General features: G+C 40.1%; 3 protein-coding genes across 4 annotated transcripts; 2 read left to right on the forward strand and 1 right to left on the reverse strand.

The window, feature by feature from the left end:
* Window positions 1–642: 642 nt before the first annotated feature.
* On the reverse strand, window positions 643–3,246 carry LOC139307191 (synaptic vesicle 2-related protein-like; the record flags this gene model as incomplete). The annotated part of the gene is made up of 10 exons (XM_070931054.1): window positions 3,159–3,246; window positions 2,793–2,926; window positions 2,024–2,109; window positions 1,834–1,932; window positions 1,672–1,743; window positions 1,445–1,569; window positions 1,275–1,338; window positions 1,029–1,154; window positions 816–944; window positions 643–716 (listed from the first exon to the last, which is right to left on the reverse strand). Coding segments are annotated over exons 1-10 (971 nt in total), but the record flags the coding sequence as incomplete, so codon positions are not given.
* A 7,974-nt stretch (window positions 3,247–11,220) lies between these two features.
* On the forward strand, window positions 11,221–19,607 carry LOC139307190 (unconventional myosin-Ih-like). 2 transcript variants are annotated; one of them, XM_070931052.1, is made up of 31 exons: window positions 11,221–11,382; window positions 11,778–11,893; window positions 12,522–12,720; window positions 12,827–12,907; window positions 13,038–13,217; window positions 13,305–13,403; window positions 13,519–13,632; window positions 13,741–13,812; window positions 13,907–14,026; window positions 14,339–14,406; window positions 14,497–14,602; window positions 14,712–14,792; window positions 14,883–14,974; window positions 15,067–15,161; window positions 15,349–15,395; window positions 15,682–15,762; window positions 15,852–15,957; window positions 16,101–16,218; window positions 16,309–16,422; window positions 16,503–16,579; window positions 16,670–16,738; window positions 16,844–16,928; window positions 17,039–17,201; window positions 17,342–17,425; window positions 17,621–17,714; window positions 18,152–18,207; window positions 18,286–18,421; window positions 18,523–18,593; window positions 19,186–19,283; window positions 19,394–19,493; window positions 19,581–19,607. In XM_070931052.1, exons 1-31 carry the CDS (start codon window positions 11,257–11,259, stop codon window positions 19,605–19,607), a joined length of 3,075 nt encoding a protein of 1,024 aa, XP_070787153.1. In that variant the 5' UTR covers window positions 11,221–11,256. The 2 variants fall into 2 exon arrangements, with proteins under 2 accessions (XP_070787153.1, XP_070787154.1); XM_070931053.1 differs by having other exon boundaries at window positions 11,227–11,382; window positions 17,621–17,720; window positions 18,158–18,207.
* A 1,369-nt stretch (window positions 19,608–20,976) lies between these two features.
* Window positions 20,977–23,386, forward strand: LOC139307189 (sushi domain-containing protein 2-like; the record flags this gene model as incomplete). Its single annotated transcript, XM_070931051.1, has 6 exons — window positions 20,977–20,986; window positions 21,825–22,023; window positions 22,368–22,519; window positions 22,625–22,792; window positions 22,879–23,053; window positions 23,185–23,386. Coding segments are annotated over exons 1-6 (906 nt in total), but the record flags the coding sequence as incomplete, so codon positions are not given.
* Window positions 23,387–23,433: the final 47 nt, after the last annotated feature.

The following is a 23,433-nucleotide window of genomic DNA, read 5'->3' on the forward strand; positions in this document are numbered from 1 at the left end:
TATCAACTGAAATAACAAGCAGTACATCTTCTCTGCATCACATGACTGAAGTGATCATGTGACCGGTCCCAGTTACTGCTGAATGACAATTGTTTATCACAAATGTAAATCAGTGTAACCTCTTCCACTAAATGTAATATTGTCCACCATCATTTTAAGGCAAATTAACTAAATTAAATTAACTATTTTAGTGATAAGTATTTTTTCTACAGTACATTATATATGTGAGCTCCCGTGTTGTTCCTCTTAACTGTACCTTAATGAGCAGCTCCTGTGTTATGTTCACTCTCCATCATTTGTAATTATTTTACCGCCATTGCATAGTCTGAAGAGATGCAATGCATCCTGGGGCAGTTGAGTATGTCCAGTAAGTTTACGTCACATACACACAATCCACATACTACGCACTACATACTCAATTTTACGTCATACTTTGTTTGAATAGTATGTTGCGATTTCAAACAGAGCCTTTGTCAGATGACCACAAACCCAATAACACATAGTGAACCTGGAGGATTCCCAGTTGACCACTTTGCCCGGTTGGTAGTCCAGCTATGATTAAATAATTACCTTTGGTCAAATTACCTGATTAAGGAAACTGGATAGAAAGGACAAAGTAGACAATGTATTAATCCCGCTAACCATATATAACACAGAAGAAGAGTAGTCCTCAAATACTGAGAAGTGAAGAGATCTTTGATCCGTCCACGCTCATTCTGTGAAATTAAAATGACAAAAATAGAAGGCATATTCATTAATATCAACAATTAAGCATTGTATTGGACACACATTGACCCATATATCTTTAAGTTCACCTGAATATAGGCGATGATCTTCCCTTGAGGCATGGTCTTGCCATTCTCTTTGGCGATGCGTGCTAATGTTGCCATGGCTTTCTCCGTTTTTCCCCTCAGCAAGTCAAATCGAGGACTTTCAGGCAGCCACTGTGCAACACAGGGAGTTCAGTTGAGAGTTTGACTCCTGCTGGTTTTATTTTAAGGATCTATATTCATCACCAACATACTTACAAAGCAGAAGCAGACAAAGATTGCCATTGGTAGAGCGGACAGGCCGAGCAGCCACCTCCAGCCGAGAGTGGGCATTATCAACAATGCCAGGAGGACCTCCAGCACAGACCCAATGGCCCAGAATGCCTGATGCACACAAACACATCAATCAGAAGGGAATCAATGATCAGTACACTTAGTCAGGTCAAAGATACAACCCTGGAATACAGTAAAAGTTATGTATTAATAACAAGACCACCACAGTACCTCAATCATCATGATGCCGGGACCTCTTGCCTTCACCGGGAGAAATTCTGAGTACAGTGTCACCCTAAAAAGAGACCGAATGTTTGTTGCAAATCAAACGGCTACTAAAATGTGTCGGTCTGTTCATGCAGGTTTCATCTCGTCACGTGCAGAGGAAGCAGAGAACTCACGACTGAGGAGCTCCTCCGATGCCAAAGCCTGTGAGGGCTCGCAGGGTCAAGAGCCAGCCGTACACCGGAGAGAAGGCACTCAACAGGCCGTAGTACATAGTCCAGCACATACAAATCGTCAGACCCTGTTTACCACAGAGACATACACAGAAAACACATGAGTTAAACATCAAAAAATGTACAAAAATCACTAAATCATACATGAAAAAGTCAGATATGTAACTCACTACTTTTCTGCCATACTTGTCGGACAAATTCCCCCATAGAGGTGAACTGATCCCCATCCCGATGAACACCACCTGAGGCAAAAAAAGAGAGAACATTTTCACACTTAAAAATCAACAAGCTGTTCAACAACACTTTTCTGAGAAGGCCTAAAGAGACTTTACCGATGTTATGAGAGCCACCTTGTAGCCGGGCAGACTCCACTCACAGTGCAGCTGGGGGCCCAAGATACTGAGGATCATCATCTCCATGGCGTCTCCTACCTGCTCTCAGAGAGGCAGAGTGCTGCATGAGAGGCAGACAGTGTCTGGAAATCAGGGGGAGAACCTTTCTGCATGTTTTAGGATATCTTACCCATGACAGTCCGGTGAGGAGGGAGATTTTCCACTGGAACTTTCCAAATCCGATGGCCTCTAGTGCATCGTCTACTGTAAAGGTTTCTGTAACAGGGACCAGACAGTCACTGCAAATTCGCTGTCCCCTGTAACTGACGAGTTCATGATTATTAATGGTAAACAGTGGGGGAAAGTAACTAAATACATTAACTCAAATACTGTGCTTAAGTACACTTTTGAGGCACTTTACTTAATTATTTCCATTTTATGCTGTTTGTATTTCTACTCCACTTTCAGAGAGAAATGTACTTTTTACCCCATTACATTTGTGTCTGTCTTTTCAAATTAAACTTTTACACACAAAACATTGGATCAGTTTATCAAATATCTATACATTGGTATAGATTAAACTACCAAAAAGTATGTAAAGCAGTTAAGATGATCTCCACCCTGACCAACTTACATTAAAGTTAACATTAAAGTATTGCTCAACAACTGCGTCAACAATTATGATACAAAATGAAACCCTGACAGGGGCCATTTTGCTGCATAACAAATACGTAGCCAATACATTTGTAGTTTTATACAAGTAACATTTTGGAGGACTTTTGCATTGTGGTTTTACATTGTGGTATTGCTACTTTCTTTAAGTAAATTATTTAAATACTGCAAAAACTACACATTTACATTGAAAGGCCACCTTGATGATGTGTATTTTCCATATTAACATAGCAGACAAAGGAGATGTCAAAATGTGTATAAACTACAACTAATAGTGTCCTACAAACCTTCAGTTTGATCAACAGCTGACCTGGATGCAGACTCTTTTCCTTCTGAGTCGACTCTTGCTGAGGCTATAGTGCAGATCTCATTGTCTGTGCCCTGGTCCTCATCGCTGCAACCCACAATATTTGCCTCACCCCTTAATGTCAGCACACCAAAAGGAGAAATTCAGTCATTACCAAGCACAAAAGGTTAAGTTCAAGTACACTATAGCCTTTCATCATAAAACATTTTGACGTACATACCTCTGGCAACACTCTGGTATGTAAACCATGCAGGGCATGTTTCTCCCTTTTAGTATCACAAACGTATGAGGAAATATATAAAAAAATATATATAATAAAAGATTTTTTATCATTTTGTCGCTTTACCTCAGTTCAGGATTTCTCCACCGCTTGTAAGCGATTCTGGCTGGCCTGCTCCACTTGTCCATGTCAGTGTTAGTGTTTGCTGTGACTTTCACCACACAATACACCGGTGTTTTGGTCAAACCTGCTGGTGCACTTTGTTTCAGGGAGACATCCAATCAGAGGAGGAGAAAGGGGGAGGAGCTACAGCAGGAAACAAAATAGGGCTATTTCAGGAGTGAATGGGTGGAAGTTTTGTAGGTTAGCTTCTGACTTTGGCAAAATGGGTCAGCAATATTTATTTACACATTCTCTCTGGAGGGCTGGATTCATTACAATAATACAATAAGTAGGAGTGATAAGATTGAAAATGGTGAATTAACACTTTGTATATTTCAGCTTTGTCACTTGGTATTTCCTTGGGTGTTTAGATGTCAAAGTAAAAACATGATTATATCTCAGTCAACAGTGCGATCAAAACACAACAAAGTACCACTGAATATTTTCTTTTTATTAGTTGATAATTAAATTACAAATCTAACCAGTAGAGGTAAATCAAACTGTATTAATCTCTCCTCATCCTCTTAATCAAGACTCTTGGCTTATGTTCTTAAGCAGTGGGACTTACAATAAGTACAACAGTAAGCTTAAGCTTAATTAATTGATTACCAAAACATAAAGCAGACACAGAGCTCTTACACTTTTCCTGTGACCACAGAAAGATTATACATAAGAGCTAAAAATGTTGATGGAAGGAGTAAAGGAGGAGGATGAGGTGCAGTGTACCGCTACAGCGCTGTGGTTCAGTAGCTGATTAACTGTTATAACCTATAGCTGACAGCAGGTTGTGCTCTCATCCTGCTGGTGTTGTTGGTGATAGCTGTTCAGGTAGCCAGAAGGCTCTCTCTCCCTGTAAAGGTTGTTGTTGTCAGATGTAGCACTTCATAGTTGTTTGTTGTCTGTTGGTTCATATTCACACACACAACAATCATAGCAGTAATCACACTTTCCAGAGCCATTTTTTTCTCTTCTCAGAAGCCTCATGAGAGGAAGGAATTCATTTAAGACCCAGTGTTGTGTCTGAATAGCAGTATTACTTCCTGTAGCATGAGAACACCTGATTTTGACTTCAGTATGTGGTTCAGGCCTGCTGCTCCTCTGACACTGGGCTCTGAATTACCTGTATCTCAGAAAAAAGTTTCTAGTTCCTGCAAACTGAAATGAAATGAAGCAAACATGAAAAAGCTAAAACACCATGCTATGCTTAGGAAAATGGTCAGCAGTAAAGTATATAAAGTATATGAGATTTCTAGTAAATGAGTTGCATTCAGAAACACAAGGTACAGAGATCCTTTACCTAAAGCTGCGTATGTAATGTCAGTAAAAATGTTCTTAATGTACCAAAAGTAAACAAAATAATAAATGATACATTTTAGGGGTTGTGAGATGATTAATATTAATATACACACATTTGTACTCATAGTTTAGAGGAGTGTTATATACTATACCTTTCATTTTATACTTGTATTTTCTGAAAAGTCAATAGTAACTATTGTTGTCAGATAAATGTAGTAAAGTAAAGAGTGCAATATTTCCCTCTGAAATGTAGTGGAGTAGAAGTATAAAGTGCAGTACTTGAGTAAATGTACTTAGTTACTTTCCTCCACTGCCAATGTAGCATGTTGCATGGGCATGTGATGCTCTGGTGACCCAGTTGTGTTCTGCATATACCAATCAAACTTGAACAGTTACATTTACCACCTGAAATGGAGGATTTACAGCCACAGGAGGAGGACGTCTTCTCAAATTAGAGGTTTGTCTTTGGCTGTTGGAAGCTCTCAGTCTTCTGCACAACGAGGCCGACCTGAAAACAAAAGCTGGAGAAAAGTAGGACACTGTGAGGACATGCTGAGGCTGCTGCATTATGGGACGGTCATAAATACAGGTAGAATATACAACACATCCCTCTGTTCCCACATCCTCTGGTCACATCAGCTGCTCGGCCAGACTCACACAGAACAACACAGAACCTCAGCAGAGCACAATGAACGACGACATGGACTCACAGGTACGATTTAATACCTAAATGCTTAAAAGCTGAATGCCAAAATATCGTAGTCCTAAGAGTTGATTCTTTACTTTGACATGCGGATGACCTTTCCTGCTAACAGATATCTAATCTGTTAGAATTCCACTTGCATGCACAAATCACTACAACAGCTGGTTTTGTGATGCTGTACTTTAATTATTGTGCGATTTGTTCCCTGAATGCTCCACTTCTGAAACCAATAGCCTCACAGATCCTTTTGGCCGTCAGAGTCCTGCCCCGGCGACAGCAATCTGTTTGCTCACATGAATAAAGGATTAGTTGAAAGTTTAGTTGTTTGAACAAGTGGTGGATCAAGGACACATCCAACTTGTCCTTCACTCTTTATATATATATATATATATATATATATATATATATATATATATATATATATAGATATTACTTACCTATAATCAGATGTTGAGATTTTGAAGTGTGTGTTCTTGTCTGTGTGTGAGTCTTTACTGTTCTGTGTGTGGTTTGAAGAAGAAAATGTTAAAGCTTTTTTAATCATTCGGGGACACTCACTCTGAACCCTCAGTGCAGGAGGGAGGCTGTGCATGAAATGACTGCAAAAGTGAAGGAGATACTCGAGGAACCCGCTTTTTGTGTTATCATTAGGGCTGTGTATCTAACCTCAATAGTAATCGAGGATTGACCAAATTATGTCAATACTACAGGATACTGAAAGTGTTGCAAATTGACAGTTTAAAATATTATTTTATTATACGTATACTGTCACAGTCATTTTATGGACTTAATACAGCATTGAACACTAATGCATTTCTGAGTTTGGTTAATTTCTTCAATGAAAAAAATGTATTTTAATGATTTCAATAGAAAGAAATTTAAAAAAACTTTTTTGCATCGCTACCACAGCTCAGATATCAAATTGGCACCAGTATAAAAAAAACTTCAAATAATATGCATCCCTTATTACCAGAGCTGTTTAGTGTTTTTGTTTAGTTTTGAGTTAGGATACTTGCCACCCTGTCAAATATATGATAACTTCCAAATAGTAGGTATCTAATTTAAAGCAGAACATATTTTCAAGCTGAAGAAGTTGCCGCTGCATTTATATTGTAATTATACGATGGATTAAACCAATGTTGTTTTGTGCTAAAACTGAGACAGTGCTGATATGTGGTGTTTGCATCAAATGACAATACTCAGCATGAGCCTTAGTGGTCACACTGGGTTTTCAGTGGATGCACTGTAAATCAATAAGATGTGCCCACTACAGTTCATCTTTGGTGAGTATGGTGTTTTTGTGCGCGCGCCTGTTTTATTGGCTGCTTATTAGAAGAGCAGCTGTCTTCTTTAAAGATTGAGTAGATCTTAGAAATCCCTCAGCATTTGCATAATGGATTACATTATGTTAATGATGGTTTTTCCAGCATGCTCTCTTATGTCACTGTGTGTTTTGGCCGATCTTGAGGCAGTAACGTAAGGCGCCTTTGTTTACGCTTACAGGAAGCACAATGTTAAAATTTAAAGAGACGGAATGAGAGGGCAACGTTACGCTGCCCGCGAGCCTGTCACAGCTGAGCCAGCTGAACCGCAAGAAAAAGATGAGAAAACAGAACCAGGCTGCCGTGCTGTCTTATACTGATGTCACTTAAATAAAATAATGTATCAGACATGTATTAATTTTCATGTCTTCTCTCTCCCCACACTTCCTGTTAGCTCTATATTGCACTTGTTTAAAATAAAGGCAGAAAAACGCCCTTAAAATAAAAAAGATTTTGTGGCAGGTGATTTGTTAAAGTATAAAACTGATATATAATTGGGTGAAATCAGTTCCATGTTATAGAATAATTACTTTTTATTTGAGGTTTCATTTAAAAGCTTCTCTATGTTGGAGATGGCACCAACAGAATGCATAACAACTATAATAGCACATAACTGTAGGTCTGAAATTAATTTGTGATTTTGGCTGCTGGTTTCACAGAATCTGCAATAGTTGAATCCCAAACCGGCCTCTTGGTTGTGTCTCTAATGACCAGCTAGTAATTAGTTTGAAATGCATCTGCCTAATCAAAGATCAGTAATCGAATACCTGTGCTGTAATTTTGTGGGGAGGAGGGTGAGGAGGGGTCTCCGGGAGGATAGAGTTACTACATCCTTGTATTACATACCTGCACACACACACACACACACACACACACACACACATATACACGCACTCTTCCTTAAACACATAGTGTAGCTGTTCAACACTCAGGCGAAGCGCTGAATGAACGTTTGCTGCCTGGGCTCCATGAATGTTTAACCAGCCCAGTGCTTCCAGAGCCAGGTAGCTCATTACAGCCTCATTACCTACAATGCAGGGACGCCAGCCCAGCAGGAAGCAGCAGTGCCCCCCTCCTCCTCCTCCTCTTCCTTTTCAGCCTCTCTGTCCCAGGCCGTGGTACTGGGCCTGCTTCGAGCCAGTATTTGAATGAGGGACCGATGCAAACCTGAGCTGCTGATGAGACAGTAGATTCTTGGTGAAATACCTGCGCTGACCCAAAAGTGCTCCACTATGGGAGAACTCATCGGCTACTAAAAACGCCATCACAGGCCGTGTCTGAGTTGTATACCCGAGGACTGAAGCTCAAAGTCATTTGGATTTATCAGCTTCATCACACAAGACTGATTCAACCATGATGCACATGCCTTTGGAAGTAACGGAGGTAATTACGTGAACATGGCTTGTGTATCTTGGCTGCAGTTGTGTTATTGTACTTGAAGCCACTACTTGTAGATTTGTTTAAGTGATTGTAGCATCTTTCAAAGTACTCTGATGCACACATACTTTTCTTTTTGATCCAGACATGGGGGTATAGGTGTGTGACGCTGTCTGCCTCAGGGTCTTTTCTGATACTGGATGACTAACACTAGGGGGCAGTCAGATATGTTCAAATTTTACAGTAATGGCATTAAAGCTGCACTAATCATTTTTTTATATTCTCAATGAATCATGTAACTATGTGTAATGTGAAAGGGGTTGCCCATAATGACGAATCCACAGAGAATTATCACCAAACTCTCCTGCTCCTCTCAGCTCTACGGAGCGTTTTAGCGTCTTTAAGCTAATTGTTTTGGTTTTACAGCCGCTCTCACTGCACTGATCAACCTCATTTTCAGTGAAGAAGCTCTGAGAAACCCTCTGTACACTACCTTCCCAGCGTGACTAGCAGCTGGCTGGTGAACATAGTGAAGCATTTGGCAGCTAAAGAGAGAGATAGTTCCTTCAGGAGTTGGTGGAAACCAAAAAAAGGAACAAAAGGAGACTGAATATTGGACTTACTTTTGCCAGGTTGCAAGAAACACAACACCTGCTCTGTGTCTGCTGGATGAGGAAAAAGGCAACTGTTTGCTAATAGGTACAAAACTAACTTTCTAAAAGTGAATGTTGTGTAAAAGCGAACCATATGTTACTGTCCAGAAGTAACACATTTTTAGTTGATTCTTTACCATTCAACAATGCAAAATTTTGCCAAACAATGTAATCCGTCCAAAGCATGTTACTGTGTGCTTGTGTGAAACATTAGCAACAGAGGAGGTACTGTACTTGACTGCAGTGATAGTCAGGTTTCTCTAGACACCTGGAGCCCCCTAAATGGGTGTTGCCCTGGGTGATGTGTGGTGTCAGTCAATGGCCCACGAGGAGTGCTATCTCTTTCAGGAGCCTAACTGCCACTTTGTGGCGGCGTAACAGGATCCTGCACCATACTGGATAGACAGGGACAATGGAGCGCCCTCTCAGGTGATGGTCGCCGGGTCAGATAGACTTTCCTGTTCCTCTGTAACCTGACATCAAAATTTGATGTTTGCGGTAGTTGTTCATTTTTTGTGTGTTACCTTATACACGTGACGGTTTTGTTCATCTACGTTCATATCTTTGCCTTAAAATCTTAAAAGTCCTCAGCACTAGTTAACATCAGATGACAATGATGCAAAGAAAAGTCACCTCTTATCTTGACTGTCCATCCTCTTACGGCATAGTGTTGTTTTGCCATCTGCAATGTGTTCAGCAAAGGTAACATTTCCTTTGAATGGCAGAAAATCTCTGCTCTGCGCTCGGTGCGCGGTCACCAGCCTGCTCACACAGATGGCTACAGAGTGTTGAGCTGCATGCTGCTTTAACTCTTTTTGTTAACTTCTGCATTTGATGCAGGACATGAAGAGCCTTGACAACAAAACCCAGTTTATCAAAGAACAGTTGTCAGAAGGCTTTTTTCAGGTTTCATTCACAGACATTTTTTAGTTTTATTGTTACTGCTATTTAGGTTACCAACTTATGTATTTAAGATGCATGTTGTTTAGAAACATGTTTTGAAAGGCTTACAATTTCTCACATTATAGTACTGCTACCAGTTGTTGGACTCTATCAAACAGGCAAACCTATATTGTGTTTGTACGACTGAGGAAAAAACGGTGCCATTCAATATGCACTGTATAAACAGTAGTATCTATCAGTATGTTCTGTTGTTTTAATCGGCTTTGTGGTCTTTTATGCTGTCAGACACTTTGTTAAACACAATAAGGAAGGTGACTTAAAAACAAAAGTGCTATATAAAAAAATATATTTGCTAATTTTAATATTTTGTTAAAGAAGGTGTGGTCACAGAAGTTTAGAGGTTTTTGATTTAATTATCAAGGTTATCAAGTTCTTGTTGTTTTGCTGAATGACCTGACACATTGCAGCCTTTCCCACTATCTTCCACCATCCAACTCTCGTGATTTAGATTTTAAATCCTGAATCGATTAAAAGTTTCATTCAGTAAACTGTGAAAAAGAGTAAACACAGTCACCAGAGTATGTTGCAGGAAACATGTACAGTAAAATATCTATCTACAAGCACACACACGTACACAAATACATATTTAGAATGAGATTTGCTTCCTTTGTTGCACACTCACTACATTATTGATGGTTTCCTATTGAAGGAAGTAGAGACTGTAATCTATCAGTGCTTCCTGTCATACTACTGTTCTTTCCCTCCAATAAAAACCAGATGTTCAGTTCAGAAAAGGTACACAGGAGCACACACACACACACATCAGGGACCTTCAGGGTATGTACGTTTTTATACTTTTTCCTGCAAAACGTTGTTGAACATTTTAATGATCATCACATGTGGTTTCATGATTTATTGTGACATTTTGCTGTAAATGTTTGCTGGGTCAGTAGAGCAGCAGCTTGTTTTACTGGAGAATGATCTGTGAGTGTCAGTTACTCCGACTTGGTGACAGGTCAACTTGGCAGTGATGAGAGCCAAACTACTGAAGCACAATACTGGGTGGCTCTTTCATAGCACCGTAATTAAAGTGCACGGTGTCTGCTGATTATTTTACCTGGCACTTCTTCAGTGGTGTATTTTTAAGTAGCAGAGCACATGTGTGTGTTTATACATATTGTAATGAATGTAATTACTTCTGGATTTTACTTAAATTTATATTTGTGTCAGTTATCGTTTAATCTTGTACTAAACTTTGAATTCATGAAGCATCTAGAGTATTTCACATCCGCTCTGTCCTTGCCATGAACAAGACTGATGGCTCTTTAGAGAACACAGAATCAGATTAGATAGAGGAGGCTGAATTTAGATTTGCCATGAGCACAGAGGATGTAGTCAAGGCCACTAACGGCTCTGACTGGAAGTCACAGATATGGGGACAAACAGGCAGGAAATGAATCACCCACTGGGAAACATATATCGAAGCTTGTTCATGATTGTGAGCATGTGTGTGGATGTGTTCTTGAGGGGTGACAACATCAACAAAAACAGATAACTTTTGAGGAAAACAGGACACAAAGGAAAAGGACGGAACATATAGGCCTGGTCTTGGACAAAAAAACTTTAATATCTGTAGATTTTGTTAGAGAGAGCAATAAACTGTATCATCAAGATCTCATGAAAAGCAAAATACAGTTCTGTCATGTTACTTAGTTCTGCTGGGATACCTTGTTTCCTTGTCATGTCACTGATGTGTTCCTGCTCGGGCACAGAGCCTGGAGGAGCGGTGTAACCAGATCCTGAGGAACATGGAGGCCTCCCTGACAGCCCGGGATCGCGTGGGCATCCAGGATTTTGTTCTCCTGGACGCCTACATGAGTGAGAGTGCCTTCCTGGACAACCTGAGGAAACGCTTCCATGAGAATCTCATTTACGTGAGTCTTCCTGTGTGGTGTAACGTCGGAGAACCTGGCTCTTTCTCTTACCATAATTAAACTTCATGCCCTCGACCTTCAACCCAACAAGGTCCTGATGCTGTGTTGCTTTCTGCTGAACGTGGTACCTCGTGTTGCTGAAGCAGCAGATCCTGTTCTTTTCATTTGCAGAGTGAGCAATCTAAAGGTCACTGCCATCTGTAAGGTCATGACAAGTGATTAACCAAACTTATTGCTTTTGATAAGAGGCACAAAATTACTTATCAGCAGAGTGATACATGCACACCACACTGCTGGAAGCTTTCTTTTAATGTCATGTAAAAAAACAGTCTCCTGTAATATCAAATGTGCAAGACTTGCAGAACATGACTTCCTGTCCTTGTCTTTCTCTGCAGACCTACATTGGGACTCTCTTGGTGTCGGTTAACCCGTATAAAGAGTTAGATATCTACAGCAAGAAGCAAATGGATACATACATGGGTGTAAACTTCTTTGAGCTGCCACCTCATATGTAAGATATTTTTTATTTGGTGTAAATAATACTGAGTGGGGCTTTTCTGCGCTGGATAAATCAGTTCTTCAATAAGATAAAGCTTTATTTTTTTACTCATACAGAAACATGGCAATGTCAGTTGGTCAGTCCACCACCTTGATCCAGACAGACATATCTCACAAACTATTGGGTGGATTGTCTTGAAATTTTGTACAGGCATTCATGATCCCCAACGGATGAATCCTACTGACTTTGGTGATCCCCTGACTTGTCCTCTAGTACCACTAAATACCTACAAAACTAATAACGTTCATATTTGTATCAGCCTGTAAGATGTGAACATGATGAACATTTTACCTCCTAAAACTCTGCATGTTACCGTTGTCATTGTGATCATGTTAGCATGCTGACATTAGCATTCAACTATACCTGAGTACAGCCCCACAGAGCCAGTAGTGTGGCCATAAAAGATTTGGACATAATAATTTACAAATCATAAATGCAGGGCGCCATGGTGGCCTCTCATCTTTCTACTGTCAGCTAGCTTCCTGATAAAGGCATAAGAAAGTAGATGCTGGTTTTCTGATAGCAAAAAAACTCTATGCCAAATCTGAAATGTAAAAGGGACCCATTACTGTACTTTCAGTTATGCGCTGGCAGACAACGTCTTCCGCACCATGCAGTCTGAGTTCAACAACCACTTCATCCTGATCTCAGGGGAGAGCGGGGCCGGCAAGACCGAGGCCTCTAAGAAAATCCTGCAGTTCTATGCTGTCAGCTGTCCAAGTACCAAACTCCTGAACAACGTCCGCGACAGGCTGCTTCTCTCCAATCCAGTGCTTGAGGTCAGTGATATGTGTGTCAAAGCTTCTGCTGTGTAAGACTTTTTCAGAGGAATAACATGATTTTGAAATCAGGCATTTATCACCTTTCTTTAAAAATATCTTCCAGGCTTTTGGAAATGCCAAAACCCTGAAGAATGACAACTCAAGCCGCTTCGGGAAATACATGGACATCCAGTTTGACCACCAGGTCGATTGAAATATCTTCATTACATTACAGTGAAAGTTACAACGTCAAGATAATATAACACAGCAATGTATTGACCTCAAGGTTCACACTAAACACTGACTAGGGTTTAAGGATTACCTTTCTCCCTCAGGGTGGTGCAGTTGGTGGTCACATCCTGAGTTACCTGCTGGAGAAGTCCCGCGTGGTCCACCAGAACCACGGAGAGAGAAACTTCCACATCTTCTATCAGCTGGTGGAGGGAGGAGAGGAGGATCTGCTCCGCTGGCTCGGCCTGGAGAGAAACTGCCAGCACTACAGTTACCTGGTGCAGGTCAGAGGAAAAAAAACAAACACTTAATTTACTGGTGCAACAAACAATATCTCTTGACTCAGACTTTTTATTCTTTGTCTCCTCAAGGGTGATTGTGCCAAAGTTAGCTCTATCAATGATAAAAGTGACTGGAAGATGGTGCGGCGAGCCCTCTCTGTCATAGAGTTCAGTGAGAGTGATATTGAGGTGAGGTAGTACACTAAACCTTTACACCCTGAACCTGGACAAAACTTTATGTAAAACTATGCATGACAAATTGAGCTGGTGATTCCTTAAGTATTTCTCTCTGGGTGTATTGCAGCACCTGTTTGGAATAATTGCTAGTGTGCTCCATCTGGGGAATATCAAATTTGAAGCAGATGTCCGAGGATACGCCTCTCTCAACAACAACCAGGAGATGCACTGGGTGTCAAAGGTGAGTCCCTAACAAACTGCAGACACTTTAAACCATTAATCTGTCCCCGTGCAAGCTTCTGATGGAGACCAGGAAGAGATTTGGTGTTACATGTCTTTTTTTCTGCAGTTGCTGGGGATTCCTTCTCAGGTGCTACAACAAGGCTTAACCCACAGGAAGATTGAAGCCAAAACAGAGGAGGTGACTTGACTCCTTCTGTTTAATTCAAAGTATGAACTGTTTAACTTGTTTGTAGTGTTTACTTTTAATCATCTACATTTTTCTGATGTTAAAGGTGTTCAGTCCCTTCTCTGTGGACCATGCCGTATATGCCAGGGATGCCCTTGCCAAAGCCATCTATGGCCGCACTTTCAACTGGCTAGTCAACAAGATCAATGAATCTTTAGCTAACAAGGTGAGAAAAAAGCTACTCTCTTTCTAATCTTGCCGAGCCAGACCTGTCTCATTAAGATCAGGGAAATGGGGAGAAAATTGGGGATTTTAACAAGCCTGAGGCAGCCATTTGATTGGTTGTGAGTCTGAAAACACCCAATTCTGGAAACCTTTGGCCTGATTTTCTACAGTGTAATTGTAATGGTTTAAAGTAACACCAACATATGAGCTTGATTTCTCCAGAGGGGTCTGGCTACACAAGACCATCCATAGCATACATTCAGTCCACGTACAGTTAAAAACCATAAATCATATCTGTGTAAATTATCTGCAGGATTCCTCCAGGAAAACAGTAATCGGTCTGTTGGACATCTATGGCTTTGAGGTTTTCAACGTGAACAGGTGAGCTCAGGCACAGGTGAGCTGATTCTTCAACAGCATGAGTGGGAAGTGAAGAATCCCTATGAATTGAATGCCTATGATTTGTTTTAGCTACGAGCAGTTTTGCATCAACTTCTGCAACGAGAAGCTGCAGCAGCTTTTCATCCAGCTGACCCTCAAGTCAGAGCAGGAGGAGTACGAGATGGAAGGGATCGAAGTAATAATACTATTATTCCTTATGTTTTCTTTTACTCGTGTAAAAATAAACTTGTATACAATAAAAACTCATATTCAACCACTAATTCTCTGATTTTTTTTATGCACAGTGGGAACCGGTGCCATATTTCAACAACAAGATAATCTGTGATCTTGTGGAGGAGAAACACAGAGGAATCATCTCTTTATTGGTAAAGATATGATTGAGTTATGGTCCTACAGAAAGACAAACAATATCCTAAAACATGTCTGAAGTTATTGATGCTTGTCCTCTCATACAGGACGAGGAATGTTTACGTCCCGGAGAGGCCACAGATCTCACCTTCCTGGAGAAGATGGAGGAAAAGATTGGTGGTCACCCTCATTTTGTCACGTCAGTTCAACACTTTTACTTTTCAGAAAGTGCAGCACGTCGCATAACTATAAACATCAAAATAATCTACTCTGACTTTCCCCTTTCTGCAGACATAAGCTTGCAGACCAAAAGACGAGGAAAACACTGGAAAGAGGAGACTTCCGACTCTTGCACTACGCTGGGGAGGTGACATACTGTGTAGTTGGTAAGAGATGAACATAAAAGCTCCCCCCAAAAATATATAGAGACAAATATGTACATGACAAATAATAACAAAATATGTAAAGTAAAATAGGGATTTTTGGTCAAATGTACATATCATTTTACTAGATCTGTTTTATTGGCTTACGAATTTAACTTTTCAAGTTTCTCTTTGTTCTTTAAACTTTCAGGATTCTTGGACAAAAACAATGATCTCTTGTATCGAAATGGGAAAGAGGTAATTTCATTTCTATAGTATAAATATTATGTTATGTGATACCCATATTAGGTTGGTTGGTGATTCCTTGCAAATGAATGCAAATGTATTTGATTCATTGTATTACACAAATACAATACTCATTCTGAATCTGCTATATGACTTCTCATATCCTCCACTGCTACCAAAAAACTCCAAAGTAAAAATAAAGGAGCATTACTCTAACATTATAGTATTATTTAAGGTATACAGTATGCTGTATGTCTGACATGTTGGGTGCTTATACAATTCTCTTACTCTCCTTCAGGTCATGCGACAGTCCAAGAATGTTATTATCAAACACTGTTTTCCTTCTACTGAACCAGACAGCAAGAGGAGACCTGAAACTGTGAGAAGCGTTTGAGATTTCATGATTCCTAACTGTTATCAACAAACCATCAGCACTCGTATAGCTGCCATATTCCTGTTACTCCTCAGGTGGTGACTCAGTTTAAGAGCAGCCTGGTGGGCTTGACTGAGATCCTGATGTCCAAAGAGCCCTGGTACGTCCGCTGCATTAAACCCAATGAAGCCAAGCAGCCAGGTGAGTCCCGAAAATCCTCCACTTCTGAAAAGACATTAATACTTTCAACTGTATGTTCAGCCTACAGTCAGCCAGCACATGTAAGTTAGACCACACAGTTTTGGCCCCTGAACTGTCTAGATGACCTTTGGTTTCCCCTGCAGGGCGCTTTGACGATGTGTTGGTGAGACATCAGGTGAAGTACCTGGGACTGATGGAGCACCTGAGGGTCAGGCGTGCTGGATTTGCTTACCGACGCAAATATGACATCTTTCTGCAGAGGTAGCTGAGCACACTCTTTTTCTTGCAGAGGACATTTGGCAGTGTCTCAGTTGGTCTGAGCTATAAAGCTGGATCTTCTTCTGTGCTCAGGTACAAGCCTCTGTGTCCAGACACTTGGCCCAACTGGAAAGGTACGGCAGCAGAAGGTGTGCAGCGCCTGATCAAACACCTGGGCTACAAACCTGATGAGTACAAGATGGGCAGGTAGGAAGATGTTAATGTTTGGGTGCCATAGACGCGGAAGAGATACAGGATCTTCTCATTGTTTGTCTCTTTCCCTCAAGGACAAAGATTTTCATACGGCACCCGAGAACTCTGTTTGCAACAGAAGACGCCTTTCAGGTCTGCAAACACAAGCTAGGTGAGATGTTGTTCTGTTTAATTTAGTTGTAACGCTATATTAAGCACCTGAACACTCCTGAGGGTCAAACTATAACTGTCATTGTTGCAGCAACAAGGATTCAGGCCAAGTACAAAGGCTACAGAGTGAAAGGAGACTTCCTGAAACAGAGAGAGGCTGGTGAGTGTTAAAATTAGTGATTTAAAAGCACAAGATAAAAGCTTTTCCTCGACTAAATATAGGTGAATGGCCCAAATGACAAGTTACTTTGTTTTATCTAAATAGCCACTAAGATTGAGAACTGCTGGAGAGGCCTGATGGCCAGAAAGGAGCGCGAAAAGAGGGCATGGGCTGTCAAGGTCATCAAGAAGTAAGAACACACAATGAAATCTATTTCAAGGTTTGATAAGATGAGAATGAGGGCTGTACAGTCTAAAAAAGTCTATGTTGTGAGGTTACCTGTCTATTGGTTTGTTCCAGGTTCATTAAAGGTTTCATAACTAGAAATCAGCCGGTCTGCGTTGACAACAGCGAGTACCTAGCATACGTGAGGCAGAACTACCTCACACGGCTGAGGGAGAACCTCCCCAAAACAGTCCTGGAGAAAGACTCGTGGCTTACCCCTCCACCTATAATGAAGGAGGTGGGTGATCTTTTTATTACACCCATTTCCAGTTATAAGGCTGCATGCGGAAAGGCTGTTGGTAAAAAAGTTGGTAATTTTGGTTGCACCCTGTAAAGGTGTAAAATCAAACAACTCATGTAAAACTTTGTCTTTTCCAGGCTTCCCAGCTGTTGAAGAAGCTCTACATTCGCCACATGGTGGGGAAGTACGTTCGAGGGATCACTCCACAGAGGAAAGCGCAGGTACAATCCACCCTCTTAAACACAATGTTAAAAACAGTGAAGAAACCACAATACATGCACTCACATACATATCCATTCTACATTTTAAATAGCTTAATTTTGGAAGCAGTTTGTGGGAAACATTTAAGTCGCAGACAAGTTTACTTCAGGAAATAAAGTATCTTAACTTAGTTTCTGCTTTCATACTGTTTCTAGCTTCTGTTAAAAGTACAGACGAGCTCCATGTTCAAAGGCAAGAAAGAAAACTACCCCTTCAGTGTCTGCAGACCGTTCCTGGACACCAGGATAAGTAAGAGTGCACAATTATTTTCTTTTTATTAAGTATACTTACGGGAATATAGTATTTAGAATTATTACTTTTTGAACAGCACACTTACAACATGATAAAAACAGAATAGTTTTAATAGCCTGTAGAGACTGCGGATGCCACCAGTACATTAGATTATATGTATGCATGTTCCAGTTTTCCAGGCAGTATTTTTGTATCTGAGATATTTTACTCTTTTTTTTAAGTTTCTTTCCAGATTGTGAAAAATTAGCAACAGCACATTTTCATTTTCATTTACAAATAAATAACAAATTCTGATTATGATGAGATATTTTGTGAGCCTGTACACATTGATAAACAAGTTATAATGGAATTAGTGAGACAGTATTGTATTAATGTATTTGTGTGTGAAACCCTCTGTCATGGATTCTCAATGGTTTCTGTTTTTTTTTCTTAAGGTCCAGAAGACATAAACATCAAAGTGCTTCAGATGATTCAACATGAGCGCATCAAGGTAAACTAACATCGAAATTGACTTGACTTTGTCCTTTTTTATCCACTCTGACCTTGTGTGTGTGTGTCCCTCCCACAGTACAGTGTGCCAGTGGTGAAGTACGACAGGAACGGGTTCAGGCCTCGTTTCCGGCAGCTCATCTTCACCCAGGAAGCCGCCTACCTGGTCGAGGAGGCCAAGATCAAGCAGCGGATAGATTACAGCACCCTGAAAGGTGACGAGGGACACAATTAGACAAAATGAGCATTATTATTTGTTGGGAGAGCTTGAAACTTACGCACATGTGATTAAAGTTTTAAAGGTGACTCTTTACAGGTGTGTCAATCAGCAACCTGAGTGACAACTTCCTGATCCTTCATGTTACATGTGATGACATCAAGCAAAAGGTAGGCCTATGAACAGAATGGTGTCTGTAGATGTCTAAAATAATGCCCAGTTTGAGAGACTTTTATCTGTCAGGGTTTGTCTCTCATTTATTTTCTTTCATTTTAAATTGTGTTTAGGGTCATTTTATGCCTTTATTAGATAGCCAACAGTAGAGCGATGACAGGAAATGAGGGGAGAGAGAGATGGGGAACAACACGCAACAAAGGTCTTTGGCCAGACGCGAGTGGATGTTGTGGTTCACAGTCAGCGCCTGTAGACCACAAGAGCACCCTGTCAATCAATTAGATTTGCGATGACACTATGCTGCAGGGATAATCAAAATCAGTTTGGACCATTGCCTTACTAGTGACCAGTGTTTTCATAGCCAGGAATTTTGTTAATCTTCATCAACCAGGGTGAGGGATTATTCATAGATCTTCATAAATCAAAAATGACTTTCCTGGAGCAACCCTCACTCAACCATGCCCTAAGCTGAGGCAGACCCCGGATCCGATCAGAAACGTTACTTAATGAATTGGTTTATTCATGGTTTAGGGATTATAAAATCACCACATCTAACAACTGAGGGACTGACGCCATTTGTTCTTTCAGGGGGATCTGGTTCTGCAGTGTGACTACCTGTTTGAGGCCCTGACTAAGCTGAGTGTTATTGCCAACAAGCAGAACTCCATCAAAGTGGTCCAGGGCAGGTACACAATCTGGAATTTCTGTAGAAGTGTTCATCTGAAAGCTTGAAATCTAAATGGTAAAAACGATGCATGAGCCTAATTTGATGTGAAATTGTTATTGTCTCTCGCAGTGTGCGATTTGACATCCAGCCCGGCAGAGAAGGGTTTGTGGACTTCAAGAGTGGTCAGGAGTCCATGGTCTACAGGGCAAAGAATGGCCATTTGATGGTGGTGAGTGTGGAGTTCATCAAAGGTTCACGTTACGTAAAATAACTATTTATACAAACAATTGATCGAACTCTTTATTCTCTTCTTTAGGAATCTACGAGAACCAAAACCAGATGATGTTGCCAGTGATTTAGGATGATGTTGCTGTAACAGCCATGCTTGTTCTGTAATCCTGCTCCATGGTTGTTGCCAATTGTGTTTTATGTCAGCAGATTTTTACTTTTTGCATCTTTGTGACAATGTTATCCAATTATGTGTATGCAATCACTACACAACTACTGCCAATATCTTAGTTGTAGGCAGCAGACAACAAGCTCATAGCAGAGCCCAGCCAGAATATCAGTGGGTCTGCATGCTCCTAATATCTGGAGTTTAAATCATCTCATTCATGGAAATCAATAGAAGCACTTGTAATCTTTTTTTTTGTATTAAACGTATCTGAAATCCTATCTAGATGATAACAATAGAAAAGAATATTACATGTGTGTGCAGCCATGAATGTTTATAATACCTCACCCATGTTGTACCATTACATTAAAACATGTTAAACCGCAATGGACACTGCGTGTGTAAAACATCAGTATTTTTGGGGGAATTTAGTTCAGTTCAGAGCAAAACACACCAGCACATTTCAAATGGATGCTGGATATATACGTAGCACTGAGATGATTCCCGAGGTAGCAGCTCCCCCCACTGGCCTACTGCTGGACCTACAGGGTCCCCTCCCCAGGGATTGTTGTGCTTAGAGGGAAATAAACACAACTTTTGTGTATTGACTTAAAAGTTCTGCTAGTAAACTGTATTCAGAACATGATGGAAAATTCGCGAATCTTCAAAATGCTATTTTTGGGCCCTTTTGAGGCAGAAAACATCAGTCTAAGCTGTATGTTTTCAGCATTTTACCATGTTGGCGTGTTAACGTTGGCATATCAAGAGGCTCGAAGTTGCACAATCGTAACTAAAATGCAGTTTTTTAATTCTCAATTCTATGAATCGGTTTCAGGACAAATTGTGTCCTTTAGAATAAGAAAGCAAATGCTGATTCAGATTGAAAAATGTGAAGATTATATCCAAATTATGTGTGTCTCCTCAACCTTCAGTTCAATATGCTCAAAGTTAGCATTTTAACATGCTAATGTACATGCTTGCCTACCTAGCTTGCTATTTTGCTAACAGGCTTAAACTTTGAAAGTAGGCAGACTCAACTGCTGTGATGCAGAATGATAATTAAATTATTAATTATTAAATACACAGTATATTATGTATTTCATGTCATTGTACTGATGTATTTCATATGACTGATATTATTTGTTACGACACATATTCTCTACATGCAAAAGCTTTATTGTTTAGTTTTATTAGCTATTATCTCTGTAATTGTTGTTGTATCTTTATCTAAATATGATAAGAAGTAATTTTAGATAAGTAATACAATCTAAAATGTATTAAGCAGGTAATCAATCTTGAAAACTGATTGAAGTGAGAGATGGTCAAAGGTAGCCATGTGAGGATAAATACAGCTGAAATTGTTGTCACAAAGACCTCATTTGGTTGATGATTAAACAGATGTTTGTATATGCCTATGATCAAAGGGCCAAGGTTTAGAAAATGCTGAGTATATCTACTGTACCTGAGACGAAATTGTAGAAGCAGCCATAACAGAGTAGCTGACAATTTCACTCTGTCATGATGGGAAGACTCACAGCAGTAATATTTGTCGTTCTAGTTTCATGTATCTGCAGGAGGACATCAGGTGAGCACCCACAAACTTCTACATTGTCAAACTTGTACATATGTTGTATTTAATCTCCGACATTTTAAAATACTTTGTTTGCTGTCTTACTCCGAGTTACATGAGAGGATCAATACAACTTCTGTGTTCGCTACGGTGATAGCAGTAAAGATTGAATACAGGAGAAACAGTTAACTAAGTGGCTCTTTCTAAAATTGCAGGATATTTAGTATTTGAGCTCATGAAGGTACAATTTTAAATAGCAGCTGTCAACAGCTGAGCTACAAGAACTGCTGGAGCACATTTAAATTTTAGTGTTGTAGAGAGTAGTTTTGATATTAAAGCAATCACTAAGCAGAAATTGTAAAGCAGGCCATAACTGAACATTATATAATTTTGCAAATCCATTTTAAAATCCAATCATCTCTTCATAATTTAAAGACAGAATAATGAAATCGAATTATTATGTGGGGAAATTAAAGGATAAGTTAAAATACCATTGAACAATTTAATTTAATGATACATAAATTGCTTTTACATGTATCAGTTTTAAATGAAATGAAACTATATACTTTAGACGTCTCTCTCCTCATTTTTCACAGGACAGACATGTGAAGGAAACTGTGGGGAAAAATTCGACTCATGCTCGTGCCACGCAACATGCACATCTCTGATGAACTGCTGTGCGGACTATAAAGAGTACTGTGTGGAAATCTTTCCATATTCAGGGACCTCTTTTGGTGGGACAGATTTTATTGTCCTTGATGCCAGTTTCAATAAGAGTTCCGAGATTGTATGCAGGTAACACTTTCTTTTACACCTCAGAGTTTTACATGTTACTAAACCTGTTCTGGTTATACCTTTGACTGATTACAGTTACGAGAAATACAAGACATTAATATAACGCTTGGGAAATAAGTATTTTCAACTTCAACATTTTCCAGGGCTTTCAACTGCATCTCATGGCCTTCCTCAGGTCTTTCAAACAATCTGCTGAAGAAGACATCCAAAGCAATTATGAGATGCATTTGAAAGCACTAGAAAAAGGTTGTAGACTGAACTTTCACGTATAACTTGTATTATAGTAACATTTTACAGTTGAGGAACAGTATAGAAACTTGCTGATCTTTCTTTTATAATGGCAGGTTCGACAATAACACCAACACTGTGGGGTATGTGGATGAAAACAGCAGAGGCCATTGTATCTCCCCACTGTTGTATGAAACAGGATGGGTTCCTTTGCACATCTCTTCAGATAATGGCACCACATTCAACAGAGTTGGAGCCTGGCTCTCAGGTACAATAACTGTCCGAATATACGAGGATAACTTAAAAACTCTCTCTTTGTTTAAAATAAATTATGTTAATTTGTTTTTTATTTGATGCAAATGTGTTGTTACAGTTCATACTGGCAAGTTAGATTCTCAGTTTAAGGCGACTCTGGTCAACTCAACAAAATGGCAGTACTATGGCACACCTAATGTTGGAGGCAATCTTGAGATGACATGGAACACCTCTTTGGTCAGAGCGGAGAGGGTCAATATAGAGCTCTGGGGATACAGGGAGACAGGTGAGTACACCTGAAAATACACTTTGTAGGTCACATGACTATTGATTAGGAAAAGAAACGGAATTCTGTTAAATGTTTCTCTGTAGGAGAACCCTATTCAGACAACTGGCAGGGTGGGTGGGAGTACCTGTACTCACTTGCAAAGGATCATCCCAACAGTGGATCCTTTAGCTTTTTGCCCAAACCAGCAGAGAACGGCTTTTCAAGTTGGGAGCTCGGCTCTCTACGTGTCAGCCCCAGCACCTACCCGGATGGCATGTGGTATGTACAAACACTTCCTATAATACGGATAACTTAATAAAGAAAATGATGGAAACACCTCATGTGAAAATGCACAATAATGAGTACAAAAAAAGTAGTTAACAGCTGTATTTGTCATGTGTTTCATTTAGGAATGTACAAGCGGCATGGACAGAGGATCACGCCTTGGCCTGGCATCTGGAGGAGACGTTCAGGCAGAACTCAACAGCTTGGGCCCTGGAGAAATGTTTAGCATGGGGCCAGCTGGAAAATCAGCTGCCCAACTTCCTCAGCGAGATCATAGACTGCCCCTGTACTCTGGCTCAAGCGAGAGCAGACACAGGAAGGTTTCATGTAAGTGCAGCAAATTTAGATTGGGCAGCACTCACTTGAAACAGCAT

Source organism: Enoplosus armatus, unplaced genomic scaffold (genome assembly GCF_043641665.1).
Source record: "Enoplosus armatus isolate fEnoArm2 unplaced genomic scaffold, fEnoArm2.hap1 Scaffold_102, whole genome shotgun sequence".
Classification (NCBI taxonomy): Eukaryota; Metazoa; Chordata; class Actinopteri; order Centrarchiformes; family Enoplosidae; genus Enoplosus; species Enoplosus armatus.